Source organism: Plecotus auritus, assembly GCF_963455305.1.
Source record: "Plecotus auritus genome assembly, chromosome: X".
NCBI lineage: Eukaryota > Metazoa > Chordata > Mammalia > Chiroptera > Vespertilionidae > Plecotus > Plecotus auritus.
The window spans coordinates 143,485,251-143,503,273 of record NC_137784.1 but is presented as its reverse complement, the minus strand read 5'-3'; the positions used below and the strand labels follow the sequence as shown (position 1 = coordinate 143,503,273).

Here is an 18,023-nt window from a genome sequence, read left to right as displayed (position 1 = left end):
TATCAATAAAATATATTTTTTAAAAAAGGGGAAAAGTAGAATTATAATATCTTAAAATTGGAAGGGATGTTAGAGGCCCTCTCCTATTCATCAGAGGCCTTCTTTGCTTAGAGGTGAGATCCACCTGCCATTTGTTGATTCTAGTTATAACCCTGACCCTACACTGAATAAATCTAGAACCCTCTTACAGATGAAAATCTTTCAAATAACTGAAGACTTCCATTATGTTCTACCATGGGCTTCTGCCTGAGGACTCTTTTAGCCCAAAAAGAAAACCAATAGATCCTTGGCCAACGAATGCCTCCCAATCTTTTCAATGGCCTTTCCAGGTGAGTGATCTTTGAACTGGGACCCGAGTCTCTCCCAGCGTACCCAAAGTCTTTCCAAGGGATGAGGAGATTGTTAAGGCCATCAATTTCCATATCTTCATTGTCCATAATGCGGTGTGAGAACAAGGGTGTGGTCTGCCGATGTTCCTTTTACGTCTGCACTCACAGGAGCCCAGCCCAATGGGCAAACACTCCCCTCTCCTGACATGCCTACCTAGCTTCAAAGAGACAGCGGGGGATGAAATGCCAATGTCCTGAGGGGAGGAGAGAACCTTGAGAGGAAAAGCTTAGGCCCAGCCGGTGTGGCTCAGTGGTTGAGCGTCAAAGTAGCAACCAAGAGGTCACGGTTCAATTCCCAGTCAGAGCTCCGGCCCGGTTGCAGGCTCCATCCCCAGTAGGGGGCAGGCAAGAGGCAGCCGGTTCATGATGTTTCTCTCTCATCATTGATGTTTCTTTTTTTTTAAAATATATTTTTATTGATTTCAGAGAGGAAGGGAGAGAGAAGGATAGATAGAAACATCAATGATGAGAGGGAATCATGGATCGGTTGCCTCCTGCACACCCCACACTGGGGATGTGCCCACAACCCGGGCATGTGCCCTTAACCTGAATCAAACCTGGGACCCTTCAGTCCGGAGGCCGACGCTCTATCCACGGAGCCACACCAGCCAGGGCTCAGCATTGATGTTTCTATCTCTCCCTCTTCCTCCCTCTCTCTCTAAAAACCAATAAAAACATATTAAAAAAGAAAGGGGAGAGCCATCGTATTTCGTCCGGATAATATATTCGTGGCAAAGCCTGAGCCATTTTAGAATTAGAAATCAATAGCAACAGGTTGTCACAGAGACGTCTATTCACACTTTAAGTTTATTTGAAAAATGAAGTCAGATTCTTTTCTGTCAGAGAGCGAGTCTGGTTCGGCTCACTGGTTTGACAATGATGACCCGCGAACCTCACAACAAAAGTTGTTATAGATCAACTTAAAACGATGTGAGGAGGACCTGGCTGGTGTGGCTCATCCGGTTGGGCATCGTCCGGGCACCATCCTGTGCACCAGGACGTCACTGGTTCGATTCCTGGTCAGGACACAGGCCTGGGTTGCAGGCTCCATCCCCAGTAGGGGGCGTGCGGGAGGCAGCCGATCGATGTTTCTCCCACACCCTTCCTCTCTCTCAAAAATCAATAAGCTTATTAAAAAAATAGGTGAGGAGGTACATACACGGAGTGGCCAGATGATGATGATCTCTGAACACATCATCATCTGGCCACTCCATGTCTATCTTATAGAATAAAAGGCTAATATGGAAATTGTCCCCTCGACCAGGAGTTCAACCAGGAGGCAGGCCGGCCAACCGCCCATGTCCCCTCCCCCTGGCCAGGCTGGCCGGACCCCACCCATGCACGAATTCATGCACTGGGTCTCTAGTATGTATACACACACACACACACACATATATGTGTGTGTGTGTGTGTGTGTATGTGTATATATATATATACTGAGTGGTACATATACTGAGTGGCCAGATTATTACAATCTCTGAACACATAATAATCTGGCCACTCAGTGTATATCCTATAGAATAAAAGGCTAATGTATATATATATACACACTAAGTGGCCAGATTATTATGCGTTCAGAGATCACCATCATCTGGCCACTCAGTGTAGTTCTCAAAATTCTTTTAGTGGGTTTGCCAACAAAGGTTTTGAAGGCTGTGACTCTATGACAGGATTTCTAGGCTCTTTCCCACTCTGGTTAGCCAACCCCTCGGGAAGGATGGCAATGCCTGCTTACTATCGGGAGAACGAGCAGTATGCAATACAGCGGGAGTGTGGTTTGGTCCGTAATACTATGTACTTATAATTAGTAGAGTCCAAGGTTCCCCTCAGGGCTGTTTACCACTCAGTGAACTCGCACTTACAGATTTGAATGAATGCGTTGCTATTACCTTTGGCCTTACATTTCATCAGCCCCTTTGCTGCAGACTTGTGAAATATGGTAAAATTCTGATCTAGATATTCAGTGTATTAGCTAGCCCTCTGTGGGAGTAGCTTTTGACCCAGTTCCCAGGTATCGCTGCCTCCTGGTATTCAGACCCTTGCGCCATCCCTTCCGCTTGTGTGTGGGCTGGATCCAGTGCCTTGTTTCTAACGAACAGAATATGGCGGAAGTGCTGCTGTGTGATTCCTGAGATGAGGTTACAAGATTGACTTCAGGGGTTTTTTTAAGTATGTTTTATTGATTTCAGAGAGGAAGGGAGAGCTAGAAGCATCAGTGATGAAAGAGAATCATCCATGATGAGAGAGGATCATGGATCGGTTGCCTCCTGCATGCCCCCTACTGGGGATGGAGCCCTCAACCTGGACATGTGCCCTTGACCAGGAATTGAACCGTGACCTCCTGGTTCATAGGTCAACGCTCAACCACTGAGCCACGCCGGCCGGGCTTGACTTCAATTTAGTTCGCACTCTTGCCCACTTGCTTGCTCGCTCCGATGCAGCCAGCTGCCATGCTGTGAGCTGCTCCGTGGAAGGACCCAGTTACAAGGAACCTAGGGCGGCTCAGGCCAACAGCTCCTGAGGAACGAAAAGGCCCGCAGCCCCATCGCCTGCTGCCAGCAACCGAGTGAGTGAGTTCGGAAGCCGATCTGTCCCCCGTGAGCCTTCAAATGGCTTCAGCCCCGGCGACTCCTTGATTACCACCCTGTGAGAGACCCTAATCAAAGTCACTGATTAGAATTTGAACAGCAGAGCATGGCATTCCATAAAGGATATGAACTTTGGACACAATCATCCAAGCAGCTGTAAAATGACCCAGCTGGCCCAGCCTTCGCTCCCATTTCTCCATCTTATTGACAATAATTGTGTGAGAAATGCGTCCAGGCGCTGATGGAAATCAAGATACACTGTTATCTGCAGACTTTCCTTTGGATGCTGGCGGTTGTATCAAATGAGGAAGTGAAGTGTGTTAGCACTTGTTGGTAGCTGCTGGCGAGGCTGGCTACGTGGAGGCTGGCACCGCCATCCCAGTCCCCCCCACTAAGACTCCGATGACCAGAATGTTCTATTTTGGGGCTTCCTATCTCTCTGAACTCTTTCTTGTTAAAGCCTCTTCTCCAAAGTATGCTAAGAATGTGAGGGTAGCTAAACATGACCAACTTCTGCTCCCGCAGCACTGTGAACCTTAAGATGAGATAATGCTGCTTCTCTTATTACTTCAGGTCTAGAGAGATGAGTTCACAACTATTCTTCAATTTTAACAGAAGGTATTAGCGTGATCCTAAACCAATGTGGCTAAAAACGTTAACCCTTAAAAAAAAAAATAACAGAATGTACACTCACAATTCAAAAACCATGTAAAGCATTCCATCTGAGCTATATGTCTCCAATAACTCTACAATGTGGGGATGTTTCAGCATGTGACAGATACTGGCTTCCCGCTTTAGATCTGAAAAACAAACACACAACATACTTTGTTAGGTAGGAACCAAAGACAATCAGAGTGAATAATGAATGAATGGATATGATCTATGGAAACATGAAGACTTCTCTAACTAAAGAGATGAAATCCCCCATTTAGGCTAAGCCTAACTTTTCACCCTTTAAAATCTCTGACACTGTAACTTTTCTGTCTTCTGCCACCTGAAATCTATATACATTTTAGAGTTGGCTCTTATTAATAAAAAATGTAAATAGCACAAATAAATACATTCCCCAAACTCTTACAATCAAGTTGTGAAATTCACAATTCTTTCTTAATCTGCTAGTAAGTAACCCAATTTGCTGTTTTAAATTTAACTTCTTTTTCTTAGTTTTCCCTAAAATAAATAAGGATATATTGTCTATTCTTTAGCCTAAAATCTAGCATTTATATTTTTCTCGTTCTTTTTAAAATCTAGCATTTATAGACAAGACACATCTGAGAAGTTACATGGAATAGGGGCAAAAAAAGAGAGTATGGTTTAAACAGAAAAGATACTACTCCCAGCATCAAAGTCAGAATTTTAAAAATATCCCATCTAATAAAAGGGTAATATGCAAATTAACCATCACTCCGTCACAAATATGGCGGCACCCATAGCCACAAGATGGCGGCGTCCAGTCCTCTCAGTCCCTCCGGAGTCCCCTAGTCCCGATGTGTTGGGGGGGCGTGCAGAGGGCGGCCGCTGAGAACAGGCAGCGTGAGCGGCCTGGCCGAATGCTTGCTTCGTTGCCGCGGTGACGAGGCAAGCATTCAGCACCCGGCCGCAGATGGGTCTCTAGGCCACGGAGAGCCTCTGGGCAGCGGGCGTGGGGTGGCCAGGCCCCGCAGAGAGCTACTGGCACACGGATTCGTGCGCAGGGCTACTAGTCATTTATAAAATGTGTTGGGTAATTCAGGTCACTACCTACAGTGTTATTCTAAAGCACAATCTCAGATAACGTAGGTTAAGCCAGTGTGCAAGGTAATAATTATTAATATAATAATATATTAATAATTATTCAAATATTAATATCATCATCATCATCATCTGAACACAGTTCGGCTACAGGTATCACTTGCCATGTCTACAGGGAACGAGATACTTCAAGCCTTCCTGTGTTAATAATGCTGGAGTTGTGCCTGTTTGGATGAATTAAATCCAATATAACATTTTTATACTTGGAAGTAGAAGGGAGGCAGGTAAAGAAGAACAAAGGGTAAGAATACATTGCCCAAAGCACAAGAGATAACATTATCTCCTCTCTGATTTATTAATCCAACTTGGTCTTGGGAGGCTTCCGTAGGGTAGGGTAGAATGAAGAAAGCAAATCAGTAAGTCAGACAAAAAAGAAGCTACCAGAAAAGGAAGAATCGATAACACTAAGGAAGTCCAGAGAAGAGAGGAAGGAAGGCATGAATAGTCAAAGAAGGCAGAGAAGAGGCTGTACGATTCGGTCAGAAAAGACCATTAGCATTCTGGGTAAGGTGAAGTTCTGTGGAGATGTCAGGTTTGACGTCAGTATGTAGGAGACAATTGTGTAATAAATTAAAATGCATCATGTCTCTCACTGGGCTAAGCACTTAATATAGTCATTGTCATATATGTCCCAACAACCCTGTGAGGTAGGTTATTTATTTATTCATTTATTTATTTAAATCATTTTTATTGATGTCAGAGAGGAAGGGAGAGGGAGAGAGATAGAAACATCAATGATGAGAGGGAAGCATGGATCAGCTGCCTCGTGCACGCTACACACTGGGGATGGAGCCCACAACCCGGGCCTGTGCCCTGACCAGGAATCGAACTGTGATCTCCTGGTCTGAGCTGAGGTAGGTATTTTACAGATGAGGAAACGGGCTTAGAAAGGTGTTCAAGGTCACGTAACTACCACCAGGGGTAGGTTTGAGCCCTGGCTTCTCCAGCGCCATGATGACGGGCATAGACATGATTAGATTCAAAGAATCTGGCAGCAGGAAAGGGATAGAGGTGCCAACGAAGGTTTGATTGCCTTGGCCGGTATGCCTGAGTGGTTAGAGTGTCAGCCCTGGGATGAAGGGTCATGGGTTCGATTCCTGTCAAGGGCACGTATCTTGGGATCCAAGGCCACTGGTCGAGGTACATGTGGGAGTCAATCAATCGATGTTTCTCCTCCCCCTCCCTTCCACTCGATATCTAAAAATCAATGGAAAAATGTCCTTGGTGAGGATTAACAACAACACCAAAAATAAATAAAGAAAGAAAGGAAGGAAGGAAGGAGGGAAGGAAGGAGGGAAGGAAGGAAGGTGGGAAGGAAGGAAGGAGGGAGGGAAGGTAGGAAGAAAGGAGGGAGGGAAGGAAGGAGGGAGGGAGGGAGGGAAGGAAGGAAGGAGGGAAGGAAGGAAGGAGGGAGGGAGGGAAGGAAAGAAGGAAGGAGGGAGGGAAGGAAGGAGGGTGGGAAGGAAGGAGGGAAAGAAGGAAGGTGGGAAGGAAGGAAGGAGGGAGGGAGGGAAGGAAGGAAGGAAGGAGGGAGGGAAGGAAGGAGGGTGGGAAGGAAGGAAGGAGGGAAGGAGGGAAAGAAGGAAGGTGGGAAGGAAGGAAGGAGGGAAGGAAGGAAGGAAGGAAGGAGGGAAGGAGGGAAGGTGGGAAGGAAGGAAGGAGGGAGGGAAGGAAGAAAGGAAGGAGGGAGAAAGGGAGGGAAGGAAGGAAGGAAGGAAGGACGGGAGGGAAGGAAGGAAGGAAGGAAGGAAGGAAGGAAGGAAGGAAGGAAGGAAAGAAGGAGGGAAGGAAGGCTCTATTTTAAATGTGTCCACTCATTCCACCCTCGCTACAACCCTCGAAGGCAGATGAGAAAGCTGAGGCAGAGAGCAGAGAAGTAACTCACTCACAGAACTAATACACTGCAGAGCAAGGATCTGAACTCTGCTCTACTGCTTCTTAGGTCTACAGCTACTTAACTCTGAAGGTGACCTTTACAGGTAAGCTATCCCTTTGTATTATTTCTAAAAACGGAAATATGAAGCTGTGATTAAAGCAAAGTTCAGAGCAGATTTCAGTAATAAAATCACAATACCTTTAAAAAGCCTTAGTTTAGTTAGTCCTTTTAAGTCACCTGATTTTATTTTTGAAAAACCAGTTTGCTGTAAGACACAGACTTATTAAAAATACAATGACCAGGCAGGGTTTCTCAAATGACTGTGTGAGCTCAGGGACCCCTCTCCCCCTGCCAAGACATATATTTAGCTGGTTAAAATTCATAATGAGCCGAAACCGGTTTGGCTCAGTGGATAGAGCGTCGGCCTGCAGACTGAAAGGTCCCGGGTTCGATTCCGGTCAAGGGCATGTACCTTGGTTGCGGGCACATCCTCAGTGGGAGGTGTGCAGGAGGCAGCTGATCGATGTTTCTCTCTCATCGATGTTTCTAGCTCTCTGTCCCTCTCCCTTCCTCTCTGTGAAATATCAATAAAATATATTTTAAAAAAATTCAAAATGAACAGTCAATGAGCATGTATGCATATATGCATAACCCATGGACACAGACAATAGGGTGGCGAGGGCCTGGGGTGGGGGGCAGGTGGGCTAGAAGAGGTCAATGGGGGCAAAAGGGGGACATATGTAATATTTTCAACAATAAAGATAAAAAAAAAAGAAATAAAAGAGTGAAAAAATACCTCCATTAAAAACACACACACCCACAATCATTCAAAGTCTCTGGAGACTGCTCAAAGGGCTTCCAACAAATTGAGAAGCCTCATTCAAGAAAATCTACAGAAACCGGGGCAGAACAATGGGAAGCTGTGCATACAAGATGGGAGCCGCACGCAGGCCCCCACAGCTCACTGCCTTGTAGAGGGAGGGACTGTTCTAAGGGGCCCAGCAGCTGAGTGGCAGATCATACAATGCCAGGGTACTGGGGTAAAGAGAGTATCATTAAGGTTTTCAGAAAAAGAGAAAAAGGGGCAGGCCCTATCCTAAGTGCTTTATTTATGCTACTCAGTCCTCTCACTAACTCTAGGGCTAGGTGAGATTATTCTGCTCAACTTTTAGATGAAGAGACTTAGGCACATGCAGGTTATGGGACTTGCCTACACCTCAGAGCTGGTAAGCATGACATGAAGCAAGGCTAGGAAATCCAGGAAACAGGGCATCCAGCACAGATGAAAAGCAAGGAGAATTCCCATGATGATGGTCCAGAAGAACAAGACAGCAACCAATTTAGAATGAAACAGACAGATGAAGGGCTCTGTTGTCAAGATAAAAAAGACATGATAAATGGTCCAGTGGGGTTGAATCTGAGAGTAGTTATATAGTTCAGTGGGATAGGCTGGGGGTGAATTAGCTATAATACATAGAAAATGAAGCAATCAAATAAGTCAACTATTTACTCCAGGTATAACAATAAATTACACAAGATATATAATCGCATTATACTAATGACTTAAATATAAATAATGTTATAAAAATGGGGGAGGGAAAGTGAAGAGGGACAGGTAGCAGCATAAGAGAGCCACATCTTCCATAGCAGGACGCCAATAACTGATAATATGTGAAACTATAAAATAAAAAAATCCTATATAATAAAAGGCTAATATGCAGATTGTCCCCTTGGGATTTCAACTGACCAGGAGTTCGACTGCTTGCTATGACATGTGGTGACCACCAGGGGGAGGCGCGGAACGAAGGAAGGCCTCAGCCGGCAGCTGGCAGCTGGGGGAAGGAAAGCCCCGATTGGCCCTGATTGCCAGCCAGGCCTAGGGACCCTACCCATGCACGAATTTTGTGCACTGGGCCTCTAGTATAATATAAGCATATGTTGTTACAAAAGAAACAGCAAAAATGCTTAAAGTGGTTGCCGAGCCCGCCGGCCACCTTCTAATCAATTTCCTTGCAACGTGCACGAATTTGTGCACCGGGCCACTAGCTTATTTCTATCTATGTACATGGAGACACACACATCCTATATAATAAAAGGCCAGGGACCATAAGCATAACGACCGGAATGACCGCTCGACCAGTTGCCATGAGGTGCATTGACCACCTTTTGGTCCCTCCCTGCCAGCCCACGAGCAGTGGTGGGTGGGGCAGCAAGCGGTGGGCAGGCGGGGCGGTGAGGGGCAGGCGGGGCGGTGAGTGGCGGGCGGGGCGGCAAGATGAGTGGCGGCGGGCGGTGCGGGAAGTGCAGCAAGCTACTGGTGCACGATTTTGTGCGCTAGGCCTCTAGTTTAAAATACAACAGAACAAAAAAACCCTTAAGACATAGAAGATGGAGAGAGAGCACAGCTGGGAGCTAGTCTCTCTAGAAAGCCCATCTTTCTAACTAAAGTTCCCAAGGTGACACAGGAAGCTTGCTGGGTAAGAAGTTCAACCGGTCATGGCTCTCCTCTTTTTTGGGAAACTGCATTATAAAGCCCCCTGCAAAACAGAACAGAGCTGACGGGACGTGCTGGGGCTGCATCACCACCAACAAGCAGCAGCAATTTTGAGTCCTTCCACTTATTGTTGAAACTTTATTTGGCATTTTAGTGTCTGTGCTCCCTATAATGTTAAAAGAAAACAGAAATTTAGAAAGTATTATCTAATCCAGGGGTGGGCAAACTTTTTGACTCAAGGGCCACAATGGGTTCTTAAACTGGACCGGAGGGCCGGAACAAAAGCATGGATGGAGTGTCTGTGTGAACTAATATACATTCAAAGTAAAGGAGCGGAGGGGAGAGCAAGAGAACCGGATAGAACAGCTGGATCCAGCCCGCGGGCCGTAGTTTGCCCACGGCTGGTCTAATCTGTGGTAAGACATTCTAAGATAAGGTCTTGGATGCTGTTTACTAAATATGAGGATTTATCCTGCAGACCCATGGCTTTCCTACTTTATTCATTCATTCATTCATTCATTCATTCATTCATTCATTGTTTTCATTTGTTTTGTTAATCCTCGCTGGAGGATATTTTTTCCATTGATTTTTGGAGAGCGTGGAAGGGAGGGGGAGAGACAGAGAAACATCGATGTGAGAGAGACACCTCGATTGGTTGCCTCCCGCATGCGCCCCAACCGGGGCCAAGGATGGAGCCTGTACCGAGGTACATGCCCTTAACCAGAATCGAACCCAGGACCCTTCCGTCCATGGGCAGACGCTCTAACCACTGAGCAACTGGCCAGGGCTGGTTTTTCTGTGTTAACATAAGCACACTTTTTATACTATCCCAACTCATAAGTTGTTGGGTCCATTGGTGATGGGGTACCGAAAACCACAATTAAAATTGTTTCCTCTTGTTTTCTTTCTTAGTAATTACAATGTTCAAACGGACCACTGGGAACAACTCCCTTCTAAAACTCTCAGTTTTGACCATTTTTATTCTCTTCTCCTTGTTCTGTGATCTGGCATGGCTCTCGTTAATGTCATTAGCGGAGATGCCTGCGGAGAGAAAACGCTGCCTTTGTGAGCATGGAATCAATTTTGTGAATTAAAAAGGCTTTTGTGCGGCTGCTTCTTGCATATAGTATTTAATTGCTCCGAAACTTTCCCCGTAGGACACCCCGTAATCCCTGTGGGAGGTGCCAGATGACCAAATCTACGTGTGTCATGAAATCACATGAAACTACTGGTGCACGAGGAAGCACAGAAACACACTCGGAGGTGAGCAATTAGAGGGCAGGTGGGGGCAGGGGCAGGAGAAGCAGCAGAAGGTGTCAAACAGAGAGTTTAGGAGCAACTAGGATTACAGGTCCAGGACAGAGGAGCTGTAAGGAGCAAAAAGCAAAAAAAAAAAAAAAAAAAAAAAGCAAAGTCCTGCCCTGGCCGGTGTGGCTCAATGGATAGAGCGTTGGCCTGCGGACTGAAGGGTCCCAGGTTCCATCCCGGTCAAGGGCATGGACCTTGGTTGCGGGCACATCCCCAGTAGGGGGTGTGCAGGAGGCAGCTGATCCATGATTCTCTCTCATCATGGATGTTTCTCTCTCTCTTCCTCTCTGAAATCAATACAAATATATATATTTTTAAAAAGCCAAGTCCAATGCAGGACCCTGAGACAGAACGGAGAGTGGGACAAAGGACAACGTACTTAAAGGGACCATAGTCGGGGCTGGTACTCCCACGTGGCCATGGCATAAGTCTTCAAGGGAAAGCTCAGCACCCTATGAGGCTGTTAAGGAAACATGGAACATTGGAAAAGAGAACAGAGAGGTGGCTGGGGTAATCCAGAGGAAGAAGGAAGGGGTGCTGAGCTTTCAAAGGGACAGTATAATTACAGTAATCCAGACTCCGTGGTATCTTCTGACTTACAGAGACAGATTAATAGGGGATATTTAGAAGGGGCACCCCTTTATATGGCATACTTTTCTGCCACACATTTTATGATCAGATATGCAAATATTTTATATGTTGGGATGCATTCACCAGGATGCTTACAAATACTGAAATGACATTAAGCGATGAAACAATAAGTGGCAAAAGCAATGTAGCACGTTACAAAATTAACACCCAGAAATCTCTGGCATTTTTATACACCAATAATGAATTCTCAGAAAGAGAGACTAAGCAAACAATCCCATTTACCACCGCAACATAAAAATGAAGATACTTAGGAATAAACTAAACCAAGGAGGTAAAAGGTTTGTACTCAGAAAATTACAGGAGGTTGAAAAAAGAGATAGAGGAAGATATAAACAAGTGGAAGAATATACCATGTTCATGGACTGGTAGAATAAACATCATTAAAATGTCCATACTACCCAAAGCAATCTACAGATTCAATGCAATCCCTATTAAAATACCAATGGCATATTTCACCGATCTAGAACAAAAACTCCAAAAATTTATATGGAATAAAAAAGACCCCGAATAGCCATAGCAATCTTGAGAAAGAAGAACAAAGTTGGAGGGATCACAATACCAGATATCAAGTTATACTACAAAATCCCTGTAATCACAACAGCCTGGTACAGGCACAAAAACAGGCATATACACTGAGTGGCCAGATGATTATGATCTCTGAACGCATAATAATCTGGCCACTCAGTGTAGATCCTATAGAATAAAAGGCTAATATGCAAATTGTCCCCTCGATTAGGAGTTCGACCAGCAGGCAGGCCGGCCAACCACCCATGTCCCCTCTCCCTGGCCAGGCTGGCCAGACCCCACCTATGCATGAATTTATGCATCGGGCCTCTAATATCTATGTCTATGTCTATGTCTATGTCTATGTCTATGTCTATGTCTATGTCTATGTCTACGTCTATGTCTATGTCTATATCTATATGCTGAGTGGCCAGATTATTATGCATTCAGAGATCATAATAATCTGGCCACTCAGTGTATATCAATGGAACAGAAGGGACCCCATAAATCGACCCCAGCCATTATGCTCAATTAATATTTGACAAAGGAGGCAAGAGCATACAATGGAGTCAAGGGAGTCTCTTCAACAAATGGTATTGGGAAAATTGGACAGATACATGCAAAAAAATGACACTAGACCACCAACTTACACCATACACAAGAGTAAACTCAACATGGATACAGGACTTAAATGTAAATTGTGAAACCATAGGCAGCAAAATCTCAGCCATGTATCATAGCAATATGTTTACCGATACAGCTCCCAGGGCAATGGAAACTAAGAAGAAAATAGCCAAATGGGACTACATCAAAGGGAAAAGCTTCTGCTCAGCAAAAGAAACCATCAACAAAATAACAAGAAAGCCCACTGCATGGGCAAACGTATTCGACAATGATACATCTGTGTCTAAGGGCACACTTGTCTGAAAATAGAATTTTTAGTTAAAAAACTAGCCTCTCATAGAAAACTTTAGACCAAATGGCTTCATTGACGAATTACATGGAACAAAGAAATACCATGGACCGTTGAACTACATGGGTTTGACTTCATCATGGAAAAAGAGAGGAGACACAAATGATCACTATTGGGGGGGAAAGAGGAACTCTCTCTATGAATCTGTCAGATAGGAAAGTTTTAATAAACAAGACACATCAATAAATGCCACAAATAAACTGAAATCGTGCTGGTTACAGGGAGGTGTATATTGGATAAAACTCTAGATAGGTAGATCAGATTCCATTAGTAAATGATGCTTCGGTGAAATTAATTTAAAAATAGATATAGGTAATTTTGAAACAAATGTTTGACAGACTGGCCCGTATCACACACAGCAGACGTGCTGAGTGCACAAATCAAGAGCACTGATTTCAAAATTAGCCACCGTGATATCAGCTCCCACATGCCCTTCTAGGACCACGCGGTTCCCCATCGAGACGTGGTGCGTTTTCTGTTCTCTTGAGTCTAGATCACTGAGGATGATATGACTTGAGCTTGGTGCTCTCTCTCTCTCTCTCTCTCTCTCTCTCTCTCTCTCTCTCTCTCTCTCTCTCTCTCTCATTCTTGAAACACACCTGCCATGCTGTGAGGAAGCCTGTCAACATGGAGAGGCCATGTGACGTGTGGCCGAGAGTCCCAACTAAGGTCTCTTGATCAACATCCAGCATCAGCTGGCAGACATGTGAGGAAGGAAGCCTGCGGAAACTCGATTCCCGCTGTGTCTTGTCCAAATGGAGGAGCCCCAGAACCGGAGCGCACGTGAAACAGTTGTTTTATGCCACTAAGTTTGGGACTAATTTGTTATGTGGCCATAGTACCTAGAACACCATGTGGTGAAGCAACATGTTCTGATCAAAATGGGCTATTAGCCTCAATGAAAACGCATTCTTGATTTTGTTTCTTTGTGCTAGAATGGCATCTCTCACGATGAGTCACATTGCACCTTCCCACTTCTTGACATTTTATTTTATTTTAAAACATTTACCATGTATGCAACTTCAATTTTGCTTAAAAGTCAAGTATCTCTCGCAAGGTCAAATCGGAACCCACGCCTTCCTGAAGTTAACTCACTTGTTCTTACTCATGGCCCTACAGGTTCTTTTCCAGTCATGTCGCAACAGGTGACTAACTAGACCGTTGTTTTTTTCAAAAAATATATTTTATTGATTTTTTACAGAGAGAGGAAGGGAGAGGGAGAGAGAGCTAGAAACATCGATGAGAGAGAAACATCGATCAGCTGCCTCCTGCACACCCCCCACTGGGGATGTGCCCACAACCAAGGTACATGCCCTTGACCGGAATCGAACCCGGGACCCTTCAGTCCGCAGGCCGATGCTCTATCCACTGAGCCACAGCAGCCAGGGCAACTGTCCGTGCTCTTGATTTCTTCATTGAGCATGTCTGCTGTGTGTGATACCTGCCACTCTGGCCCAATCCACCCACACAATTCTCATCGCCTAGGCCAGTGGTCGGCAAACTGCGGCTCGCGAGCCACATGAGGCTCGTGAGCTGTGGTTTGCCACTCTGTTGACTAAGGAGTTTGCCGACCACTGACCTAGACTCTCGATTCCAATAATTACAGGCTGTTGTTGTTCCTTGTGATTAAGCCCCTAGCCCAGTGGTCGGCAAACTCCTTAGTCAACAGAGTGGCAAACCGCGGCTCGCGAGCCACAGTTTGCCGACCACTGGCCTAGGCTGTAAGCTGATGAGCACTGCCGAGGGGAACTGGATCAGTAATAGCGCATCCGGCCGCAGCTGGGCCTTGAGTCAGCCCAGCACTTTCTCCTCCTGTCTCCGGTCCAATCCCCTGAAGTGCTTCACCACCAAGGCTACGCTCAGCAGGGGAAGGGGGGGGGGCTCGGCTTCCTACTTCCCCCAGAAAATCCGGCCCCCAGCTGCGGGACGCCCTTGCTTCCTCCTCCTCCTGCAAGCGTGCCAGGGGTAGAGAAGCGCCCCTCCCAGCTCTGAGTTAGACCCACCTCCCACTTGCTGCCTGTCAAAGACCTCGCTCCATCAGACAGCCTTTCCTTTCTCCTTAGCCCTCCCCTCCCCCAGCATCAAGAGATGTGGAGATTCCCTCCACCGCGCCCCCCCCCCCCATCTTCAACTCCGCTCCTATTCCACAGGCCTCTCCTCTTCCCAGTCTGGCCTCTTGAAAAGTATTCCGTTTACTTTCCCCACTTCCTCCCCACAATCTGGCTTCTATCCCCACTCTGACACTGACCCTGCCCAACCGACGTCCCCACTGATCCCCACGTTGCCAAATCCCATAGACGGCGCAGCGATGCCCTCGTTTGGCCTCTTGATGGCATTTGAAACCAGAGAGATGCTTCTCTCTCAGCCTCTGTGACAGCATGCTCGGTGCTGGCTTTCCTACTGCTCACTCCTTCTCCTGGGCCCTCTTCCTCAGCCCATGTCTTCTTTAAGGTACGTGTCCCTCCAGACACTCGCCTTGACTGTGTTGGCATTGCGATCCTGGGGCGTCGTGCCTTTAAGTTCTGGGATTCCCACTGCTACCTACACGATGATTCTCAACTCCATTTCTCTGTCGCTCTAACCTTGGTCCTTAGTTTCAGACTACAGTATCTGACTGCCTACTGATCATCACCATTAATCTTTCTTTTTCTTTTTTTTAAAAAATATATTTTATTGATTTTTTACAGAGAGGAAGGGAGAGGGATAGAGAGTTAGAAACATCGATGAGAGAGAGACATCGATCAGCTGCCTCCTGCACACCCCCCACTGGGGATGTGCCCGCAACCAAGGTACATGCCCTTGACCGGAATCGAACCTGGGACCCTTCAGTCCGCAGGCCGACGCTCTATCCACTGAGCCACACCGGTTTCGGCTCCATTTATCTTTCAAAGGTTCCTCAGACTCAACGTGTTCAAAGCTCCGGTGTCGTCCCTGACCCCACCTCCCATCTGATATCGCCTAGCTGAATAAAAGAACCACAAGTAGGCACAGGAGCCAGAAATAGGGGCATTTCCTAGAAGTGTCCTCTCCCTTAAGGCCCAAACCACCGAGGCCCAGGGACTGAACCTCCCTCCTATTTCTTGTATTTGGATCCTCTTCTCCACCCAGGACTCCACCCAACACGTTATCCCTCTCTCCTCTGGGACCACAGCAGCTTCCTAGCTGGTTCTCCCCCTTATCTAGCCGCCTCCACCCCCATCTCCACATCTCAGGACCTTCGTTTCATCAAATCTGCGAAGTGCCTTTTGAATGATTAGGTCACATAGTCACAGGTTTCTGGCTTGGGATAGGAACGTGTTGTGGGGGTAGGGGACATTATTCAGTCCTCCACACACTATAACCATGATCACTTTCACATGCATGCCTTCCTGACTACATGTGACCTCCTGTAGGGCAGGTTCATTTTTGTTTTCTCAGTATCTGACATAGAGCAAGAAATTAACAAAGGTCTGTTAAATAATCCAACAAAGGCTTCACGTTGGCAGATAAGGGAAAATAAGACCGCTGGTAGCAACAGAATTCCTATTCAATCCTAAGGCAATAAAGAGGGACAACCATTTTTTTATTCACTTGATTTTTAGATTCACTTGTTGGTAGGTATGTATTTGATGTCATTTTCTTGTTCATAATTTTTATCTTTACTTTTTTCTTCTTCTTCCTCTTCTTAAAGAATACCCTTCAGCATTTCATGTAATCCTGGTTTGGTGGTGATGAACTCCTTTAGCTTTTTCTTGTCTGTGAAGCTCTTTATCTGCCCTTCAATTCTGAATGATAGCTTTGCTGGGTAGAGTAATCTTGGTTGTAGGTTCTTGCTGTTCATCACTTTGAATATTTCTTGCCACTCCCTTCTGGCCTGCATAGTTTCTGCTGAGAAATCAGCTGACAGTCGTATGGGTGCTCCCTTGTAGGTAACTAACTGTTTTTCTCTTGCTGCTTTTAATATTCTCTCTTTGTCTTTTGCTCTTGGCATTTTAATTATGATGTGTCTTGGTGTGGTCCTCTTTGGATTCCTCTTGTTTGGGGTTCTGTGCGCTTCCTGGACTTGTAAGTCTATTTCTTTCACCAGGTGGGGGAAGTTTTCTGTCATTATTTCTTCTAATAGGTTTTCAATATTTTGCTCTTTCTCTTCTTCTGGCACCCCAAAAATTCGGATGTTGGTACGCTTAAAGTTGTCCCAGAGGCTCCTTACACTATCTTCATATTTTTGGATTTTTTCTTTTTGTTTTTTTATTTTTATTGATTTCAGAGAGGAAGGGAAAGGGAGACAGAAACTTCAATGATGAGAGAGAATCATTAATCAGCTCCTCCTGCACGCCCCCCACTGGGGATGGAGCCCGCAACCCAAGCATGTGCCCTTGACCTCCTGGTGCATGGAATGATGCTCAACCACTGAGCCACACCAGCCACGGTAACCAGGTTAAAGTATATGCCCTCAAGATTTGTAAACATGATTAAAGTAATAATTAAGAAAGAGAAAATGGCAGCCGTAAGCATAATAAATTAGGGGTAGGGTGGGACTGGCGAGTGCTCCAGAAGATTCTTGCAGTATCTGAGCAATAGGAAGATTAGGGCCTGACAGAGGCACTGGCAAGTGGGAATGGAAGAGAGAAACGTAAAAGATTCATGCTATTAAAAATGATCAGATAAATGAGTGCCACTACTCCACAACGTGTCTGTTAGCATTTATATGATGCTCAGGACCGGAGAGATTCAATAATCACACCCCATTCTTCATACCATACTTCCAACTCATTGTATTTCCAGACACACATCCTGGCTTTGGCTTTGACATACAGAGTGATAATGCTTTCACCAAAACTCATTGGGACACCCAATGTTATTCTATACAATCTGTTTAGGTAATGTGTGCAATCCAAATAGTACAGGAACGGATATACCACGTGGGCTAATCCAGACCAAAGCCTGGTCTGTCTGTTCGGATGAAGTGGATGATACTGTAGGTAGAATTTGACGTTTAAAATGTAATTTGGCTGAAGTGATGAAAACCAATGTGTACTCTGCAAGAACCTATAATATTGAGGGACGAATCATTGAGAGGGAATAAGGAACCAGGTGAAAAAGCAAAGCGAAAGGAAAGCATGACCAAGTTTTACAGACAATGGCTCATCAAAACTATATTTCTGCCGAAACCGGTGTGGCTCAGTGGATAGAGCGTCGGCCTGCGGACTGAAGGGTCCCGGGTTCGATTCCGGTCAAGGGCATGTACCTTGGTTGCGGGCACATCCCCAGTAGGGGGTGTGCAGGAGGCAGCTGATCGATGTTTCTCTCTCTCTCATCGATGTTTCTAGCTCTCTATCCCTCTCCCTTCCTCTCTGTAAAAAAAATCAATAAAATATATTTAAAAACAAAACAAAACAAAAAACTATATTCCTGGTCAGATACGCCACCCCCAGGGCAGTGATCAAGCTGTTGTCTCTCAGCTCCAAAC

The 18,023-nt window shown here is 45.6% G+C and overlaps 1 protein-coding gene across 14 annotated transcripts in view; it reads right to left on the bottom strand.

Annotated features, from left to right (window-relative positions):
- CASK (calcium/calmodulin dependent serine protein kinase) overlaps window positions 1–18,023 on the bottom strand; it is a 311,008-nt gene that overhangs the window by 195,185 nt on the left and 97,800 nt on the right. For all 14 annotated transcript variants that reach the window (XM_080652074.1, XM_080652077.1, XM_080652069.1 and 11 more), the window contains exon 3: window positions 3,672–3,777. In XM_080652074.1, the coding sequence (XP_080508200.1) occupies window positions 3,672–3,777 (106 nt within the window). The remainder of the gene's footprint in view (window positions 1–3,671; window positions 3,778–18,023) is intronic.